General features: G+C 31.6%; 1 protein-coding gene across 1 annotated transcript in view; it reads left to right on the forward strand.

The window, feature by feature from the left end:
* Window positions 1–5120: 5120 nt before the first annotated feature.
* LOC148281164 (uncharacterized) overlaps window positions 5121–22396 on the forward strand; it is a gene marked incomplete at its 5' end in the record, with an annotated part of 111302 nt that continues 94026 nt past the window's right edge. Inside the window, one exon of the mRNA XM_088227159.1 lies at window positions 5121–5314. Coding sequence (XP_088083285.1) covers window positions 5121–5314 — 194 coding nt within the window. The remainder of the gene's footprint in view (window positions 5315–22396) is intronic.

The raw sequence follows: 22396 nt of genomic DNA on the forward strand, positions 1-22396 counted from the left end.
ATAGAGAACAGGCCTCTTCTTCTTCTAACTTGGCGTCTTGGCTAATTAATTGCCTTTGTTAATTCCCTTCCTGCTTCGGATTTCGGGGACGTTTAATTCCGTAAATTGATGTTCCGCGAGTGAATAATTTACGGTCGAACAGAAGTTTAGGGGTGGAAGGAATGGGTGAGTGGTGTGCGCGGGTGGCGGGGTTTCTTCTTTGGGCGCAATTAATTTAATTTAAATTAACGGGTGCAGTAGAAATCCTAAAGAAAGAGGTCAGGTACTTATTCAAACAGTTTTTTAAAACTTTTTCACCAATCTTTATTCCTAGACACTTTTGTCTTTGTCCGGATTTATATAATCTAATCAATTATTTTTTTATGCTACTATATTTTTTTGGAATAAATTATTACGAAAGAATGCTAAAATCGTTCTGATATTGAAAAAGTATTTATAAAGTACGAGTACCTTATAGGAAAACAGAAATCATTTACTTTGAAGAAGATGACATAATAATATTTTGTAAATATTATAACATAATTCTTTTATACATGCACGAGGAAAACCATGATTTAAAAATAAGTTTTCTTTAAGAAACGGTGCATTTTATCCCAGAGTTAAAATAATATCTTTAAAAATTAAGATGCATGGATTTAAAAAAAAATTATTTGAAATTGAAATTCGATTTTAATTTAAAACAGTTTATTTTACGAGGGTCTAAGATTTGATTTTACATATTTATAATCCGTGATCAAGACATTGTTGGATAGGTTTTATTGAAGATATTATGCGGAAAAAGATATCATTTTTATATCAGAATTCAGTGGTTCATAGGGCACTGTATTGGTACTCCAACTACAGCATATCTGTATATTTTTTTTCAGACAAAAGGTAGGGACCAGTCTTACGTGGAAGTCCACGAATAATGAAATACTGCCCTTCAGAACCATTTTCAAAACCAATATTTTCTTCAACCCTGTCAGGAATCGATTCCCGGACTACGTATCATATATATTGCAACATTAATCCGTCATAATGACCTGTTTGTTAAAAACAAGTACAAAGAATAAGTACTTCGGCGGACTTATTGCTTAAAGCAATATCTTCCAGCTAACCAAAAAAACCCAACGGGTCGAAAGAAGAATTGGTCAAAAAATATTATTATTAATATTTAAGGATGAGGAATATGGAATCAGATTATGAGTTTGGATGAGGAGAGAAAGGGAACCAAGGAAAGAAAAGGAATAAAAAAATATATTTAAAAAAAAACAATAAAACACAGGGTGTACACGAATCTGTACTACCTTTTATGAAAAAATAAATATGTAATGTTACCCGCAGACAAGCCTCGGCTTTTCGGGAACAACAATACAATTATGTTTGCTCTTTTATTGTTAATATAAAAAAATAATAAAAAAACAACAAAAAAATACACGTATCACGCAAGGTAATATCATACATGGTTAAATAACTGAAGGTACTTATTGAAATAAATAAAAATTGAATACAAAATGAAAAGTAATGTCGAAGTGGAACTAAATTCCTGTTGATGAATGTCAATAGTCCCGCTTCTCTTGAATGAGCTTTTTGTGATTTCCTCTTCTTATAGCAAATGCCCAGAAGCTCCTCAACAGGGCCACACCAATTATCCCAATAGATCCTCACACTGTTACACGGTAGTTAGAAGGAACAAAGCTTTTGCAATATAAGTCTTAAACATAAAAAGCAAGGCAATATATATATATTTACTAGCGGACCCGACAGACGTTGTCTTGCCTGAACGTTGGCTTGCTTGCTATTATCTAGGAAAAATACTTTTCATCTAGGTACATGTTTGTAATTTAATTCCATAACTAAAAATTGTTAATATTAAATAAATATTGAATTAAAGTAGATACTTGTTTATGGTAGAATTCTAAAACATAAAATAAATATTTTTCCAAATATGTCATTCTTTTTACAAACGTCAAACTCCGGTCGTCTCACCAACAAAGGGACGTACTTATGTAGGAATACGATTTTTTATAAATGTATTGAATTTATTATTATTTTAGTGTTACCAAAAATCCAATAAAAATAAATAAATGGGTAGAAACTATAAAGAATTTAAGGAAAGAATCTGATCCATAAAAAACAAATGCCGTTTGTAAACATTCAAAAACAATTTTTTTTATACACAAAAAAAACATCTTTTTTTTTTGTAAATGCATTATCCTTGAATGTAACCCTGGTAGATCAATGAATAAAACATTTATACTCCTAACTTTTTTTTACACATTCAATTGAAGATTTTATTATCTAAGAACACGCACAGCGTAAAGCTCTATATTTCACTGAAAACCGCACGTAAATCGGTTAAGCCGTTTAGGAGGAGTACGGTGATATCACACGTACAGAGGAATTATATATATGACGTATGACTAGATATTTGTTTTTTATAATTTTTAAATTATAATTTTTTTAAATTTTAAATATTGAATTTTTTAAAAATTTTATTATTTTATTTTTTATTATACTTTATTGAAACCCTATTAGAACTCCTGATTTCTTAGCACGAAACAGTTTGTATTATACCTAGGGAATTCAATATACATTGCAACAATATCAACAAATCAATGATGTATGATTTTTGCTCTTTCAAATATATCTCGTTATCTTTGTTTTTTTTAAATTTTTTACCTAAGTATGTTAAGTAAAAAAATCGGAGAGTTATTATATGGTACAGTGTATAAAACAACTGCGTAATATGTATGGATATATTGTTATTATATTACTTCATAATTTTGTAAAGAACACTGGTATGTTAAATGTATTTATGTTCATGTTAATAAAAGGCATTTGTGCCGTGTATACTAATAAAATAAAAAAATAAAAAAAAAACAAATAAAAAATGAGCAACGCCCATCAAAAAAAATACATATAAATAACCAGGACCATTGACCATTAGTAGGCGAATACGCCAATTGCCAACTACGAGGTGAAGTCATCTCCGCCCGATATCCTTATTTATGATTTTTACTAGTGAGGTCATCGTGTCGTAAGCATTTGTCTATGGTTTTGTATACTCATATATTTTACACAGAACAGTATTTTTATCAGACATGAGAATGAATTTTCTATACTTTTTTGATGCTATAATACTTACGTTTTATTCCATTAATGCGAACGTCTGGTGTTAAAGGAAATGGAGATAGTTTTGCCTCCTTGCCACCTCCCTTCCCTACCCTTACCACTCACCCCCCGCCCTACTTACCCTAATGATATTCCTGCACTCCGCCTAATGTGCCGTTAAATCACGTACAAGCCAGAGCACTCCGTACTACGGGAACATTCATTGCTTTGGGAAGGAGGTAGCGACACATGGATTTCCCTTACTTAGGGAAAATTCCAAGTGAATCAACGGAATTTAATTCAGATGACAGGGTGATTCGCTTTAGAACTTTGAAAACACTGACGTAAACTTACATGAATCACACAAAGAAGTAAATATAGTGCGAAGATTAATGATTTAATTACTTTTATTTTATTTAATGCACAATTTTACATGGACACAATTATATGTTTTTTCATGTTCCGACTTGTTAGAAAATTCCGTGTTAAGTTGGGACTCTTCGAAATATTAATCAAAAATATTTATTAACATATTAGAACAATATACAAGTAATCAAAACAATATGCAAAATAATCAAAACAATATACAAAATAATAATAGAAAAATTTAATTAAAAAAATTTATACATGTCGAAAAATGGAATGTAAAAAAGTTATATAATAATACATATGACAGTGATAATATACGCATATTCGTATATGGATAATAATGAAGACAGCAGCGATGTTATATATTTATTCTATTTGATTAAACTAATATTAAAAAAATACTTTCATCATTTCCAATTCATGAATTTTTTTTATTATTTAAGGTACCACCAATAGATAAATATAAAAAAATCAAGAGATGAAGAGCATTTTAAATAAATTATAATTGAAGTCTAGGTATTTACAGGGCATAAAATCTGTCATTGGTTGGTTTAAATGGCCACTTAATACACTGTGTAACATTCACCCTTTTGCCTATGAGTGAACTTTCATATTTCTTCTATCTTTTGATTTTTGTGAAGTTTAGGAGCTGAATCTTTTATTGATGTAGGTCATAGGTTTTGTAAAAGCCTAGACTTCCGAATTTTCTTCTTTAAAATGTTCTTAGTCACAAAATGTACTTTGCATCTAAAACCAAAATAAATTAAATCAACTTGTTAAATCTGTGATAATTTCTTTGTTTCTGATAAGATACCGATATTTTTTTGTCTTTTTTCATCTTGATTTGTCTAGTAGGTATTTAAAGAGAAAAAATAAGGCACATTTGTTCGGAATATGGGTGGAGGTGTTTTAATATAGTGAGCTTTTCAAATTATACTTTTTTGTTTTGTTTGTGAATACCATTTCAACATTATTTCCCAGTTTTCATAACTTTAATAGCAAATTTAATGTCTGCCTCGTGGTGTAGTGGTCAGCGCGTTTGCCCACATTGCGAAAAATCTCGGGATAGAATATCGACTGCTTTACAAATTTTACTTTATTTTTTAATTTTGCACCACAACAGGCCAGGAGGCCTAATAACAGTGCTGAATTACAACACAGAATATCCAATAAATTTTTGTGTTCTCACCGGGAATCGAACCCGGAATCTTCCCTGCATGAGTCAAGCGTCTTGAACACCATACCACGGAGGCCTCTAGCCTGAAGCGTAAGACTGATCATCTTACCTTCATGTAACAAAATTGATCAAGATACACTGCGATTGGTGTATCAATGCAGTACCCTATGCACCATTAGGTTCGGAAAGGAAATGAATGAATGGTGAATTTTTCTTACTTTCCATACTTTTATTATATATTTTTCTCCAATTTACACGCTTATTGAAAGTCAATATATAAATGAATAAACAAAAAAACACAAAGAGATAGTCAGGTTTCAATAAATAATTACATATTCTAAAAAAAAACAAATAAACTATGTAACACAAATAAAATAATACTGTCAGTTCCATTTACTGCTATCTTGATCTATAATTGATTATTCTTTGATAAGGAAATAAATTTCGGTATCACGTGTCAATTTAGTTTTCTCCTCCCCAGCCGGCCTCCCTTACAAGATGTACGGAGGGCACGAGGCCTTGGCAGAGAAGCGGAAGCAACGCAGGATCAGAACCACCTTCACCTCCGCCCAGCTCAAGGAACTGGAGAGGGCGTTCCAGGAGACGCACTACCCGGACATCTACACGAGAGAGGAGATAGCCATGAAGATCGACCTCACGGAAGCGAGAGTTCAGGTGAGGAATCTTCTAGATCAGTCATTCCTAAAGTTGTATTTATCGATCCCAGGGTTGTGAGAAAAAAATGTGAGGCCATGAGATGTAAATAAGGGTCCACGAGGGTAAGTGGATTTTATCTTGACATTTAGGCAGGCCTTCACCAAAATTTTATGGTAATTGTAAAAATATGCCTTAAAGTATCTTAATGTAATGATATTAATGATATTACGGTACTTATAGGTAATGTTTTAACTAGTCATGTTATTTTTTTCTAATTAAATGAGATTTACAGTTAATTCTGACTTAATTAAAGCCGAGTATTGAAATTTTGCTATTAAAGCGTCAGGCTCACCCCCCTTAAAAAAAAATTTTTTTTGGTGTATTTATCTGACGTAAAAGTTTTTTTAAGATTTTGGGACGTTCCAATTAATAAATAATTAATTGTAATACTAAACTTTTTTTTTATTAAAAATTTTCCGCTGTACAGTTAACCCTATAAAAATATGTGTATCATTAACTTTTAAAACACGTTTAAAGTTGATGAATTTCTAAAAAGATATTTAGAAAGCGGGGGGTCTACCAAAAACAGATTAAATACGCAAACGGTCTGCTAAACCTCTGCTCTTGATCCAGCATGAGCACATTTTTCTAGTCGTGGGTCGAAATATAAAATACTACATTAAAATATATCATGCGGAGTAGTCGGCGAACACCATTTTCTCTTCTCTGTGTGCATGTCCGTTATTGGACGTCTGCGATCATGTTGGGCCAAACTATTTTATTTACGGCTGCCCGGAACAGCTCCGCTGAAGACTTGGCATACCACTGCCGCAAGTTCTTCGGTCAGGAAGTTCTTCACCTCCCAGGCCCCCTTCTGATGTAGGATCTCATATTTCTCTTGGCGTCTTGTGATGTATTTCGGATATTCGTCGCTTTTATGATTTATTTTTCTTTATACGTGGTACTCATCACATCTAACTCAAGTTTAAATTGGTTTCAAAGTTTTTGCTTACTCATCATCATCACGATCAAACTTGACGGTGCATAGGTAAAGTAAACGCAGATGTCAGTTCAAGGACAATTAAATATTGCAGTTTTAATACACTACTTTTTTTCATTATTATTATCAATTAATACAATACATAAAATGATATTTATTTTTTCATCTATTACAACCTTCGTTTTTTCTTGGGTTGAAATATTTTTTTGCAATTTACGTTAAATTTATTTAGTGATATAACAGTTTTAATAGTTTTTAGTTCACTGGGAAGATTATTAGATTTTTTTCATTCTTTTAAAAACAAAACTATTTTCACCATGACTGATTTGAAATATAAAATATCGTATAGATCTACCACAGAGAAAAGCTTCTTAGCCAAAGTTGTTTTACTTTTTGGTATGTAGTAATTCACGTTAGAGGAATATCTGGTTTTTGTTTTTTGTCAAGTTCTGTGTTTACTAGTGGCCCAAAAGTATGATGGGAAGATAAATACGTCATACCTTCACCTTGACGGTATAGTTGAAGATAAATTCCCTCTAACGATTATAAAGATATACTACCGACCCCCCCACCATCAAGTTTTGATGTAAGTACATCATTTTATACCGACGGGTCTAGAACCTCTAAATACGTTTATCTACGCATTAAAGTGTCAAAAATTTTGGTCCACCGAGCAATTTTTCCTTTAATTATGATTTATTAAGATTTTTAATCGTTTTGAGGTTGGCACTTTTTTTCTTAAAAGCCTATTAAAAATATGAAAGAGAAATAAGTAAGTTTTGAAGTCGAATAAAATTCCGACATCACTGTCAGTTTAATAAAACGAACGCCTAGATGTGAAAATAATGTCGCTAGGTTCTGTCCTATTAGCAAATAAGAGTATCTAGGCGTCTGACACAGATTATATGCGTCAGAAAGTTACCACTCTAAAAAAATATTTAAGTTATTATATTTTTTCCATCTGTTTTACTATCTTTCTGAGTGTATGTATTGACGATCGTTAAGCGTACCGTCTAGTCAAGGTGATTTGCAAAAGTCATGCAAAATTCATGTTCAATCGAACATTTTTCGCTTTAATTGGGATTTATTGGAGTTTACAATTGCTTTGAAGTGAGCACTTTTTATTACAGAAGCCTATTTAAAATATAAATGAGAACTATTTTAAATGTTAATGACGTAAGGAACGCGGACTAATTGTTTGCGGACATTCCATTGGCTTGTTTCGATCATATGATTTCGATATGACAAGTAGGTAGAACATACCGAGGTAAGATACAGATAGTACAGCAGTTAAGTATACCGTCTCGATATATACAGATGAAGATAGCGTTCATAATCGAGGCACAAACATGACTTAAATCTAAATTCGTCTAGTTGAAAGGGTTTTTGCCTCTTTGAACAATGAATCAGATGGAAAGGTAGGAGAATTTTCGTATATTATTTGTAGTATTGCTTTTTGGGTTATAATGAGCGGTCTAAATAAAATAAGAATAAAAGTTGGTTGTGGTCCCGTGGTAGTATTGTGGACTCATGGACCAAATGTCCCAGGTTCAAAGCCTACTCTACCACAACTCGGTTTCCATTTTTCCAGCACAAGTTATTAACGACTTTTAGGAAATGGTCTTAAAATTTAAATATTTGTGAACTCTAGTATATTTCTTTTTTAGAAAATAAAAATAAAAATGAATTGAATAAATTATTGCGGGTACGGTATTTTAATTACTTTCCAATAAGTATCGTTTGACAATTTAAATATTGCCTTTAAATATTTTATTTTAATGTCGGTAAGTGGTTATGTACTATTATTTACCAACATAACTTTAAATATTTTACGCCAAAATTGATGGTTATTCAAAAAGAAATATTTAAAAAAATAATTATTTAAGCGTTTTATTGAAATATTTTTTTTTTTAGTCCCTGAATAGACTTTTAGTTTTTGACGCTTTATATGGCTACTCCCTCTAGATCGAAACCATGTTTATGATTAAAATGTTGTTTTTTTTATTCTTTAATCGTAATTAATACTACACATGTCATCTTCGACGTTTAGAAATTGATAAACGAATGTTTGTACTATTCTTTTCAGACTATCAAATTAACAATAACATAAATAAAACAAGACGCTTGACTCACACATGAAGGTTCCGGGTTCGATTCCCGGAGAGAACACAAAAATTAAATGTGATTCTTCTCAAGCCTGGGTGTTCTGTGATGTAATTCACTACTGTAATTGGGCCTCCTGGCTTGTTGTCGTGCAAAAAAAAAATTAAAGAAATTAAATTAAAATAAAATAAATAAAACAACAACCACTAATTTTATAAATTCTTAAACTAACATACAACCTACCCTACCTGACCTCTACGACTGAACTGTACAAAAAAACACACCAGTTTGACATAAACTACTTGACTAAAATTGAGACCTTAAAAATTGTGCACAAAATAACACTGGGAAACATACAAGACGACGACATAATATTTGTCAAAAATACTGACATACATAAATATAACACCAGACAACAAAAACACTATCATATTGAAAAAGCAAAGACAAACACAGGACAGTCAAAAATACTACATAATGGACTTAAACACTACAACGACCTACCTTACTACTTGAAAACTTTCAATGGAGACAAATTTAAAATCAATCTGAAAAAGCACATGATGACTGAACTAACTGGACTAGACGAGACATAAAATGACTTGACAATATTAAATTTCTAATGTAACCCTAACGGGTTTTTTAAAATTGTAAATAAATAAATAAAAAAATCATATTCGGATCTAATTTGTTCTTGAAATGTTAACAATTCTGACAATTTTAAAAGCGTTATCTATTTATCAATATTAAGGACGTATATAATATTCATTTCAGAGAAAGACATTATTAAGGCAATGTGAGTTTCAGGGAAGGTTGGATACACAAATTTAATACGTAAAGTAATTTCGCGAGGTAAGACATCAACATTAGCATAAATTTGAATAAAGGGCTGTGATTCACGATATTAAATCATCACACACGGTGTAAAAGTAATTTGTCTTCAAGGGTGGATACTTTCTACAAATCGTGAAGCGTTGAGAAGCTCAAAGGATTCCGCGCTTGTTTTGATAATATTTTTCACTTAGCGAAAAATGAAAAATGATGAACAAATAAACAGCTCAATTAAAAAATGAAAACATGTACCTAAAATGAAACGATAAATAAAATAAATTATGCCTTACGAAAATGTTTAAAAAAAAAGTTTTTTTGTACAATATGTTTGTATATTGGCGAGTTTATTGCTAGGTATAAGCGATATCTTTCTTGTTACAACTATTTCTACAAGTCTATATAAGTTGTGACGCCTTGTCTATTTGTAACATTCACGTAGGACGATACAAATATGTTTTTTTAGTGGTGTACTCAAGTATACCGATTTTGAAGTTACCCAGTTGTAGTTATAACCCCACGATATTAAAGTCAGAGAATAGAATAAATATTTTACCGATTTTACTCTTTTATGATGAGGTGTTTGGTAGAGAGAGTTTTTGGAGAGAGAGTTCTAGAAATAGTTTGGAATGAAAGAAAAAGGATCTAGAAAAAAAAATTGTTTAAAAAAATATTATAATTACATTGATCGCGGGGGATACGTTCTGGACATGGCCGCAGTAAGCGAAATTTCACGATCAATGGGGGATTTTTCAGCTAAACGTCTGCACTAGTTATTTAGAGGCAATGCAAGTTTGATCAGTTTAAAACCTATCAAACCAACCTTTGCTTACTTTAAAAGCTTCTTCTCCTTCATTCGAGATTTTAAATGATACAGAAGATTTTTAATTTCGTCTTTTTGTTGCACAATTGATCGCCCTGTAGACTCCGGCCATATGGAATTTCCACCGACATCTTCAAATTTACAACCATTTTCCCTAATTTCGATAATTTTTAGTTTTTTTTGCAAAGTCATCACATTGCGAAAAATATCACAATATAATTACCGTATTTTGCGGACAATAAGACGTAGTCTAAAATTTATCTAATTATTAAAATTAACATTAAAATTCTAGCATCTATATTTGTTTGAATAAAATAATTTAAATTAACTAGGGCAGTTCCGGTTCTTTTTTATTCTTGAAAACCATGTTGGTTTAAGCATATTATGTTGAGATTTTTTATATGACCCATTAATCGTTTATGAATATATTTTTCGAAGATTTTCGATCTTTTCCGTTCGATCTCCACCTTTAAATATAGAAGTTATTCTTGCAGTATAAACAAAAAAGTTCAAAGTTTAATTGATAGCCATACCAACGAAGTTAATTAGGTGTTAATCAAAATAATTATAGGCAGTCTTTTTACACCATTCCTGTGCAAGAGAATTACACAACATAAAAATTCTATTTGGAATTGGAACAAAGAATTCATTTGTTTGGGGGACAGAATCGTGCGCTTGGATTGGTCGAGAAATTAGAGGGCTACCCTCTCTACCCTCCCATTCCAACCGCCACCCCCACCAGACCCTCTCGCAAGGTGCCTGCTCACATTCAGTATACGTATTACACATACACACATAAATATACACGTAAATACGAGGGAGGAAAAATGGCGACGCGTTTACTTTGGAGATCTGAAATAAAAGTAAAAGGTTAGCAGATTTAGTAAAAATACGTTTATATCGAACGAGTTTGTTTTTATAATTAATAATATAATATAACATTATATTAGGTGTTAACACAAGTTGTCTCCGTTTTTTTCCAATTAAAAAAATTAGCATCAAAAGCAAATAAAAATGGTAAATGTTATAGGTGTAGGACGATAGTTCATTGGTCGATGACACACATTCGTATAATGTTTTCACCTGAAATATAGAGCAACGACCGACGAAGCAAGTCATTTATTTATTTATTTATATAAATACTCTATATATAACACAGCAGTATTGTATAAAGAAGATATAAGGATGTAAAAAAATAATTGAACAATGTGTGCAGATAAAATTTTAAAAGGAAAAGAATTTATATATTTTTTTCTTTATAAGGTACGAAATATAAAATTATATACAATATTAAATACAATAATATTAATTGGTCTCAAAAAAAAAATAGAAATAAAAATAACAATTAAAAAAATAGGTATGCACGTAAATATGGTACACAATAGTACCCGTACAAAAGTAAACAAAGAAAGTCATCATTTTATATTTAATACAATTCAACATATTCTGCAAGACTAACAGTATTGCACATAAAACGTCCGTCTACATAAGAGCAACGTCCCTACCATGGGAACTTGAAGGACAAAGAAACGCGGCCTATGAAGTAACCACGTGGCGTAGTAACGTCAGTCAGCCCAAAGAGTCAGCCCAACCAAGTCAGCTCAACGAAGTCACTCAGTTCCAGTATGTAGTCCAAATGCAGTCACTTCAACTTTATCATCGCCATAACTCTAATGTTCCGTAAGTGTATTCGCCATGTAGTAAATACGCATAAAACATCAACCTCGTGTATTCGTCCATCTCCAACTGGAGTTGGAGCTCCAACCCTCAAAAAACAAATTGAATCCTACATACGTCATTTGAAAGAAAATTTTCTGTTTCACAAGAAATTGTGTTCGCTTTCACAATGGAATGTCAAGTAGACGAAAGTGAGCATTTTCGACACCCCTTCTGTCCACGTTCAATTGAGGGAATAAAGCTCACAAAACTGTTAGCAGTATTTGCGCAGTGTACGGTAAAAATGCTGAAATTATTTACTAATTCGTCGTATTTCTTATTGTTGCGTCATCTTGTTCTATTCATTTGGGAAAAAAAACATTTATTTATTTTTTCTTTATAAATCATAGAACACAAAGTATTTTACAGGTATAAAACATTGAATTACATTCCCAGGAGTTACAACAACTCAACTCGGGACATAAATAATATTAACATTTAAAAAAATACACACATATTGAGAACAACAAAGAAACAAAGCAAGTTTAGTACCGTTATAAATAAATATAGCACAATATATACGCCAAAAACCCCTTCTTACATAAGCAGAATAAATATGTATAAAAAAATGCTTTTAAAAATGAAAAAAGTGGTGAAGCTACTAAGGGAAATAAGGTCGTTAACATCACATGCCACGCGGACGATGCAGCCATAGTGATGATGAGAACATATCCATCCCAGTAAGTAAACATCTGGATGCCTAAGAAATGTCGTATGGTACGATGAACACATGATTATTGGAAACATGATTCCGATTTACAAAACGTGTGTCACACCAATCATGGTGTATACAATAGATTTAAACTTATGTATGCAGGCACCCAATATAAAAAAAAATATAAAAAAATCACTTAAATCAAATATTTTAAAACCTTTTCTTATGTTTGCGCTACGAAAAGTTTTCGTATTAAACATGTGCTTACTTACACAAATAAAATTATATGTTTACTTAGTTCACCGACAGGCACTTACTCATTAACATATTATAAGCCATTTAACATTCAAACGCACTGTAGATCGTCATCTAATGACATCAACTAACACATTTGTTATATTTTATCTTTGTTTATTTGACTAATTTAATAAATTTATGTAAAAATAAAACGCTTTGTTAAAATAAAATTGATTTAATAATTTGCGTTCTTGCTGCTTATCAATTAATATTTTTTAAATTTATTATACGCCTAAGAATAATAGCAATGGGTATAAGAAATAATACTTGTTTGGCATTGAAAAAACTGCTTTTACTGTGATTTTCATTAGAAAAAACTGCTTTTACTGTGATTTTCATAAGAAAAAACTGCTTTTATTGTGATTTTCATTAGAAAAAAACCACCTGGAAAATAATTATAAAATTTTTAGTTTTAATAAAATCCAAATCTCTTTAACGTGTGTCATTTTTATCATAAATAAAATAGAGGTACCTACCAATAAACTAATAGAATAGAGGGGTATGATTTAGAATTTAATCCAAAACTAGTTCTACCTGAATTTTGGCTCGCGCATAATGACGAAGTTAAGGGGTTTTTTAAAAAAAAAATTTTTAATAGACTACTAAATGTAATTAAATATTAGTATATAACCACTTACCGACTTTTCTATGCCTACCGGTTTCGAGGCGTACCCGTCTCTTCGTCAGGACACCAATTAAACCTTGAAGATTGCTTTTTTTTTACCTAACATTTGTGTTATGATTATATTTTTTCCCGTCTTGCAACATTACGCGGTGACATCGCGAATGCACGCGGTGAAAGTGGGGCATAGTGGAAATTTTTTCGGACACAGTCCGATGTATCCAAATATGATTCTACGATACTTTTGGGCTATTCTTAATTATATGTTTTGAGGTATTAAAAATTTCATGAGGAAAAACGTAAAAATATTTCAAAAACGATGTCACAACATTAAACATTCACAGCGTCTGGGTCCCACGGGCGTCTCTGAGTTTCACAACTGACAAAAAAATAAAGGACTGTTAGGGGATTAGCAAGCGGCAGAAGGGAGGCAAAGGAATAAAATTAACCTGACGTTAATTAGCGCGGAAAACTGACACGACCCAACGCGCCACATTCTAAAATCAAGCTCACAAAATGGCTGAAAGAATAAAAATGCCCCGCTTTTTTTTCAGGACTCTCATTGATTTAATATTTTTTCATAGAGCTTCAGCCCATAATATTTTATATAGAGATATGAAAAATCAGATGACTCGTATTGTTTGGTTTGATCAAATTTTGAATAGCAAAACAATAAATTATTGACGGATTCATGGGTTCAAAGCAAAGTTGAAAAAACATAGCGCTAAAAATACAATATACAAATATTGTAAAAAAAATCTTTTGGCTCAGTTTAATCGTCTATAAACAAATAAAAAAATAAAATAAAAATTACCGAACTTCCACATTCGTACGTCATTCAATTTCCTTGGTTTTTGAATTCCTAATGCTTTTAAACGTTTGGCAACTGTTATGTGAAATATTCCGACAACAATAACAACAAAAAATCATCACGTCGTTTCCCCATGAGGGTAGAAAAAGAGGATAGAACGCCATAACACTCTATCTTGGCATACATACCTCGCTTCCTCTACATTCATTCATCTTCTCATGCACGCACGTCGATTATTCCTACTTTTGACATGTTAATCTGATGGCTGATAGCTCTATAGTTTCCGCAGTCCACTCTAGATCCTTTTCCCTTGTATAGAGGCAAAACAATAGCTCTTTTCCAATCAGGGGGAGTGTATTTCTCCTCTAAACATAGGTTAAAGAGCTTGTGTAGCCTTGCAAAAATTATTTCTCCACCCGCCTTTACAAACTCTGTGGCAATGTTATCATAACCTTGCACTTTTCCATTCTTCATATACTTAGCAGCATTTTAAATTTCTTCCATACTTATCTCTTTCGCATCGTCATCTGCATTTATGTTTATTTTTTTAAATTTTTTTTTTAATTTTTTTTATCAATATTCCTACAGAGATGAGGTAGAATTTTTTCAAATTCAGGATTATCGATATTCGAGCGTTTACAGGGCTTATGACCTGTCATTGGCTGGGTTGAGTGGCCACTTTACGTTTTTTACAACATTCCACATTCCGCTTATTAGCGAATATCGACACAGGTACCATTTTGATTCTTGTATATATCTTATTAAATGAGAAACCATTCACTAGCGTGTTGGAGCACCATCTATGTATTGATATGGAAGTTAAGTATTTTTAATTAGCATATTACTTTATTTTATGTATTTAAGACTCTTCCGAGTTAAATTAAGTACTAGTAATCGCCTGCAGATGATTCTGCAATTTATTTATACTTATATTTTGACCAGATCTTATTACACAACATTATTACACATACCAAAAAATAATGTCATTTATGTTTACTTGAGAAGGTGGTACGCTGGCTATATTTCCTGTGTGCGTTTCGTATACCTCCTCAAAATATTCCTTCCATGATTTGAAGTAAACAACTCGTATTTTTTAATGTAAAATAAGAAAATAAATAAATAAATTATACATACGATTTTAGTTTTAAAATGATTCTAGAGAAAAATAAAAACAAAATTTACATTAAAAATATAAATAATTTAAATCAATACTAATTTTCATACTTTAAGTTGGATAATAAATGAATGTACATATTTAATTAGATGTTTGTAGAAACTGCAAGAGGCAGGTAATTTTCGATGCTCTCTTGGTATTTTCCATTAATTATTTTTTATCAAATGAATAAGTAATACGTTGTGTTTTTAACGCTGGGAAGGGGTGCTCACAATTCACCTCTGGGTGGAAAACAGCGATGTGTTGCGTTCAGAGTCGTAACTCAGAATTATTGGACCTTTGATAATTAAAATCCGCGAAGTATCGACCCCCGCGCCATCACATATCTCAATTAGCGCCCCCCGCGGGCGCGGGGAGCGGTCGGGTGGTTACTGGAAGGGGTAGGAGGCGGGGGAGGTTCTCGCAATCTAAAACTTTGTCTGGGAATTTCTGCATTTTGTGCATATGTGAAGGTTGTTCATATCAAATTTAAAAGTTTAATTATATTGGTTGAAGTTAGTTCGGTTTATATAAATTATTTATTAATCACTTAAACTTAATTATGAGATTTTAATAAATAATAATAACTACAATATCTTTGTCCACTACATTTTTTATGGTAATAGATATCTCTATATTATGTGTATCTGCCTAACTAGATCCAGCCTGTTTTAAGGCAGACATTTTTTTGTGTGAAACTTAATAAATGAAACATAACTACCTACTAGTGAATTTAGTACACAGTTTTACAATGTTAAATCTAAATTTTTATTTTTTATTTTTATGAAATGTATTTTTACAAATGTTCCTACACAAGTTCGGTAACCAATTTTTTGTAAATGTATTAAATTGGATCCGGGTCATGATTTTACAATGATCAGGCATTATATATTAGGACCCAAACACCTGTTTTTTTTTTTCCCGAATTCAGAATTCGAGGTAGACCCAATGACCTGTCCATTAGTTTGATTCCTGGTAGTCAAATGCATATTTTATTGCATTAATTTCAAAATTATTTTTTTAATTTTATTAGATGGATACAAATTCCAACTCCATGACACTAAAGTTTTGTGGCGTGTACCGATGTTTATTTTTTTAAACATAAATAAATATTGCCAATTTAAGATTCCGTAGTTTACGAGATTAAGGTATTGTACTTGACACTAAACTTTCTTTTACAATCCATGTTGAACATATTATCAATAAATCCTTAAAACTCCTTGGATTTATTAACAAAAGCACAACTGACTTCAAAAATATCTATACCCTTAAAACTCTCTTCTGTTCCCTAGGTTGTCCTCACCTAGAGTATTCCTCTACTATCTGGTCTTCATATTATGATGTTCACATAAAAAATATTGAATCAGTTCAACATCGATTTTTAAGGAAGATAGGCTGGAGGTTGGGCTTATCCAGAGGCTAATATACGTATAATGAGTTAGAAACTAGCTTAAATATTTCTTCTCTTTAAGGCCGTCGAAATAAATCCGACCTTCTAATTCAAGTCCTATTTAAAATTTTCAACTCACTCATTGATGCGCCTGAACTACTGAGCTCAATAAAATTAAATATTCCAACTAGAAACCTCAGAAAAAACTAACTCTTTCATACCGATAACCATAGAACTAACTATGGTTTTCATTCCCCTATGCCCAGAATTCTTAGGTCTGCCAAAAAACATACCAGTCTTGATTTCTTTGATACCAAGTTGTCTTCTTTCAAACGATCACTGACTCTAAATCAATTTTAAACACCTCTCTCCCTCTTCCACTCCCACCAAGTCTACTATATACCATTGTGTCTTTCTACTATGCTTTATAATAATTTACTATGTATAAATATGCCCTTGAAATGCCCATTGAGCGTTTATATAAATAAATACCCGTTACAGGTTTATTATTATATACATCCATAGATAACTTTGGATAAGTTTAAATACAATTTTTAATTCAATAAGGCGTGTTAACATTGTGCATTAAAGTTATTGCTATTTATTAAAAAAAAAAAAAATAATAAAACTAACTTTAATCTTTTCAATTCGTTATCAGTTTAAGGACCATTGTTTATTAAAAAGCACAATATAGTTAAATATTTTATAAAGTTTAACAGATAAAAATTACCAAAAATTTATTTTTTAAGTTCAGAAAACAAAAGATTTTGTTTATCTTCAGAAATTAATAAAAGTCTGAAAGGCTTAATCAGAAAAAAAAAACATTTTCTGAAATAGCTGATATTGTTCTGATATTTTGTAATTTTTTCCGTCTGTAGGTATATTATGTGTATCCTCATTTGTAAAAAAAAGTAAGTACTTTGTAGTGTCTTCGGCACGGGTTACCCCAGTTAGGACACATGAATTTGCATGTTTTATATTTCGTTAAAAGAAAAAGGAATTTGATAAAAGAAAGTCACATTTAAAAAAATATTAAAAACTTGAATAAAAACATTTTTCAATTCAATAGAACAACTTTTTTGACAAATCTCGTTTTAGTGAAAACGTGTTTTATACAGGTGTTATGTTTAGTATTTCGTACGCTTACTTGTTGAGGGTGCAGGAAGCGATGGATGGGACGTGGGAGAGAGGGTTGATGGGGATGGGGACGGTTAAGGGTTGGTATGGTGTGAGGGAGGTAGGGTGTATCGCGATGTGGTTGATTAAAATTTTATGTTCCCCTGTTAATTTTTAGGGCGCTTCAAATTATTTTTAGTGTTCGCGCGTAACGGATATTGCTTCGCTATTATTACTACTCTGCGATTGCAGCGTGAATTTTAATTATTTAGAGAAATTACATTCTGGCCAAATGGCGACTGGATATAGGGTATTCTATATCTTAAAAGATATGCAGAAGTCTAGGAATCTAAGGAAACCATGACCTGACATTGTTTGGTTTAAGAGAAAACTTTTCACACTGTGTAACATTCACAACTCTACATATGTTTAAACATCAATATTTCCTATCCGTTGTGTTACTGAATCAGTTGAGTCTTAGTGAAGCCGATCGGAATTGTTTCTTTCGTTTCATTAACAAGTTAATGAATTATCACAAAATAGTATCACCGTCAACATTGAGAAAATAAGATTAAAAGGGAAAGAAAAAATTACCACAACTATAATCTGAGGTCTCTCAACGCGACGGTGATAGCTTTTTTTAAAATATGTAAATATTAAAATTCATTAACCGTTCTTTAAAGCCAAAAACTTGTTTTTGGAATGCGCGGATCTTAAAAAAGCTACAAAACCTATAAACCGGTTAATTGAATGGGGCTTTCAAAGACTATAATAAAATGGATAGTGGAGCTAGGAAGAAGTAAAATGGATTGTCTCATTCGCCCAAACCAATATTGAGTCAACTGCTCCACAAATGTATGGCTTATGTTATGTTTTTGTTATTTTTTTGTTCGTTTTGTAATAAAAAAATAAATATGTACATAAATAAGCTATAAACATAAATACGTAGTGTTTAAAACTGTCTGAACATTTTGTTAATTATCTCTGTTTATTAAGTCTTTTTTGTTTATTCTCAAATGTTAAAATAATTATTTTACCCCAGTGAGGTTATATTATTTTTATTATTAATCATAGTTTGTAATGGAAGAAAACATGAATAAATAAATGTTAACTGAGTGAAATAAAATAGCAAAAACCTTTATTGACGAGGGTGAAATTTGCCTAGCTAAATTATTTTACCTACTAAGCAACACCTAAAAACATCTTTTAATTTTTAAACTTCTTTTAAAATGTGTGTTAGTTCCAGTAGCCTAATTGTTTTTTTGTTTTTGTATTTTTATTATATGTATATACGGCCTACGCCAATTACAACAGTTACATGAAGAAACATATATACAAGAAACTGAACAAAAAGAACATAAAACTATGTAGCAAAAACAAACAAGGGCAATATAATATATACATAGAATTTATTGAAGAACCTAATCATGCCATACTTCTTCATCCCACACTGTGTAAATGGCAAAGAGATCTACGAAAAGCCGGAAAATTTATCACAAAAGAATCCGATTTGTGTGACGAATTAACTAATCTACACATTCTGAACATTGGGGCATAAAAACAAAAGTTGCTCTTAGAAGAATTGAAGAATGGCAGATTTTTACCTCTGGTGATACGGTTCATCAATCCCTGTGATGTAGTAATAATAGTCCGCGCCTAGTGATGTATAGGTCAGTGCATCGATATACTAATTGCAGTATATCCTGATCATTTTTGTTACATGAAGGTAAGATGATCAGTCTTACGCTTCAGTTACCAGTCCCGGGAGTGTAAAACATTCTAGCGTAAAAACACGCTTTTAAGTACATATTTCATATCAAACTTGTCGGGAATAAAACCCGAGACTTCTTGCATGGTTGGCAAACGCGCTGATACACCACGAGGCCGACACGGTGATACGGTTTAGAACATGAAAATACATTGATGGCAAAATAGATGGGACATCACTTACACCATTAAGTATTTTAAAAATGCATATGAAGACCATTTTCATTTTACGTTTCAACAATAAAGACAGGCTTATATTAATTTATGATTTTAATAGCAATATTTTATAACACTTTTTGATTAATATTTAGATTAGATTTTTTTTTTTTTTATATTTAAAAATATTATGTATACGGACACATAAAAACAATGCACACGAGAAAGATATATATTAACATATTACAACAGACATGAAGAACATTTTTGAGAAGGTAATATAGAAGTCTAAGCATCTACAGGGCTTATGAACTGTCATCGGCTGATTTAGATTGGCCACTTAAACCAGCCAATGACAGGTCATAAGCCCTGTAGATGCCTAGAATTCTATATTACCTTATCTAAAATGTTCTTCATCTCTGTTGTAATATGTGAATATTAACAGCTACGAAGAGAGTTGAATCCAGTCTTCAAAAATTTGGACAAACTCAAAATATTGTTGAAGTTATATATTATTCTGCATGAGTTAACTTTAATTAGTTGTGATTCCAATACCTCTAAAAAAATATTGTCTATTGATCCAGAGATCTATTTAAAAAAAATAAAAAAATCTTTCTAATAAAGCATAGTACTTGTGTTTGAGAATACGTTTGAAATAATAAAAACAGTAATGCTTAAAAGTTAAAAAATTTTAAAAATATATCAATTAACTTCCCTTTTTTAGACCTACATTTGTTGCAACAGAGAAGAAAAAGATTTTTGAGAAGGGATATAGAAATCTAGGCATTTACAGGGCTTATGAACTGTCAACATTCACCATTTTGCCTATGTTTAAACACTTACATTTTTTCAACTCTTCCATCTGTTGACTTTTGACGTATTGACCTCTGTCCGTGCATCCTCCTCCCCCCTTCTTTATATGCATAGAGTTTGTATGTAGGTTAAGTGTAAATAATCGATGTAATTTATAAGAACCTGCTGACGAGTTGTATATATGCAACTCAGCAGGACTTTAATTTAAGACTGTTTTGTAAATATTTTGAAAAAAAAAAAAAAAAAAAAGGAATATTCTTTGCGTAGCTGACAGAGAGTCCCCCAGGACTCTATAACAGCTGCGGGTGGATGGTGGGCTTAGGGTCCCCCTCAAAATTGACTTCTGTGAAGTTTTATTTTTATTTTGTTTTATTTAACCAACGAACGCTTTCGCCTCAGGAGGCATCTTTGAGAATGCTGTTGAGAATATTATTAAAAACTATGTCATATTTACTTTTGAAAAAAAAATACCTACTAATTTATTAATACCTCGTAAAATATTTTTAGAAAACACCTTCAAATCTGCTATAAAAGTTTAGGCCAGCATTTTGTTTTTTCTCTTTATACTGGATTGGTAATATATTCGCCAAGGGCGGACAATTTGGCATGAAAGTCCGGACATGAGGCATATGCTTACGCCCTTCTCTTCCATCCTCCTCTTCCACCCCCGCTCCGCACTTCCGCCCGCAGCCACAAGCCCGCCCTCGGGTCCCCAGCCGCCGCCCACTGCCAAACAACAAACTATTCTGATTTAGGATAACAGGACTCTTATTTACAAAGGATGCGTCTAATGTGGCAGGACTTTTGAGAAGCCAAACGCATGTTAAATATTATTTACGTGTTTGGATATTAAGGGAATATGAATTATAGATGCCACGGATATTCGACTACTATTCGGTATTCAGCCATTCAGCGTATACACGGTTTTTCAGGGCCAGACCATAAAACTTCAGAGGAACATTCCTAACGGTAAGCTTTAAAAAAAATCTAAAAAATATTTAAATAAATATTTTTTTTGTCTCAAAATGGACTAGATCTTTAATTTCTTGGACAAGCATACCTTCCACAAATTCCTACCCCTCCTCAACCATTTTTTTTGGAGATAAAACTGTATTTGACTAACGAAGCGATAAGCACAAGATGCGGACAAGTGAAGCGGCTGGGTAGGAGAGTGGTTGGGGTTTATGGAGGGACTGCTTGTCCGAGAAATTAAGGATTATAAAAAAATATATTTAAAAAAATGGACTTATTGGAAAAAAAAAAACATTTTTAAAGCTAACCATGAGGAATGTTCCTCTAAAGTTTCGCGGTCTGGACCTGAAAAACTGTGTACACCGAATACCAAATCATTAAATAAAAAAATACGTATTACTCAAAAATCAATATATTTTAATCACAAATTATTAGTTTAATACTTAAAATCTATCAGTGGTAAGTTGTGATAAATGAAGAATTTTTTTTAAACATTTATTGGTAGCAAACTATTGCGCTTTACCTCATAAATTAATAATACCTTGCGAGATCTTGTTGTTACAAAGCAAACACACGGCAAGTTTATCTTCACTACAAATTTCATAATATTCCCAAATCGGCAATTTTTGTTAAATGGTGCCACGATGTATATTGAACAAATAATTACTTATTCCTAATAATTATTATTAATAAAGATCATTAGTAAAACAATTATATAATAACTTCATAATAATACAAAAAATAATAAAAATAATAAAATAATAATAATAATCAAAAAGAGCAACGTTGACGAGGTTTGTTCAGAAAATAACGGGAATTTTTAAATTTCGCGGGTTAAGATAGTCCGATTGTAATTTTTTTTGTTATGTTGGTACACA

The sequence above is a fragment of the Micrasema longulum genome, unplaced genomic scaffold (assembly GCF_059751315.1).
Source record: "Micrasema longulum isolate JH-2025_06_02 unplaced genomic scaffold, ASM5975131v1 h1tg000489l, whole genome shotgun sequence".
Classification (NCBI taxonomy): Eukaryota; Metazoa; Arthropoda; class Insecta; order Trichoptera; family Brachycentridae; genus Micrasema; species Micrasema longulum.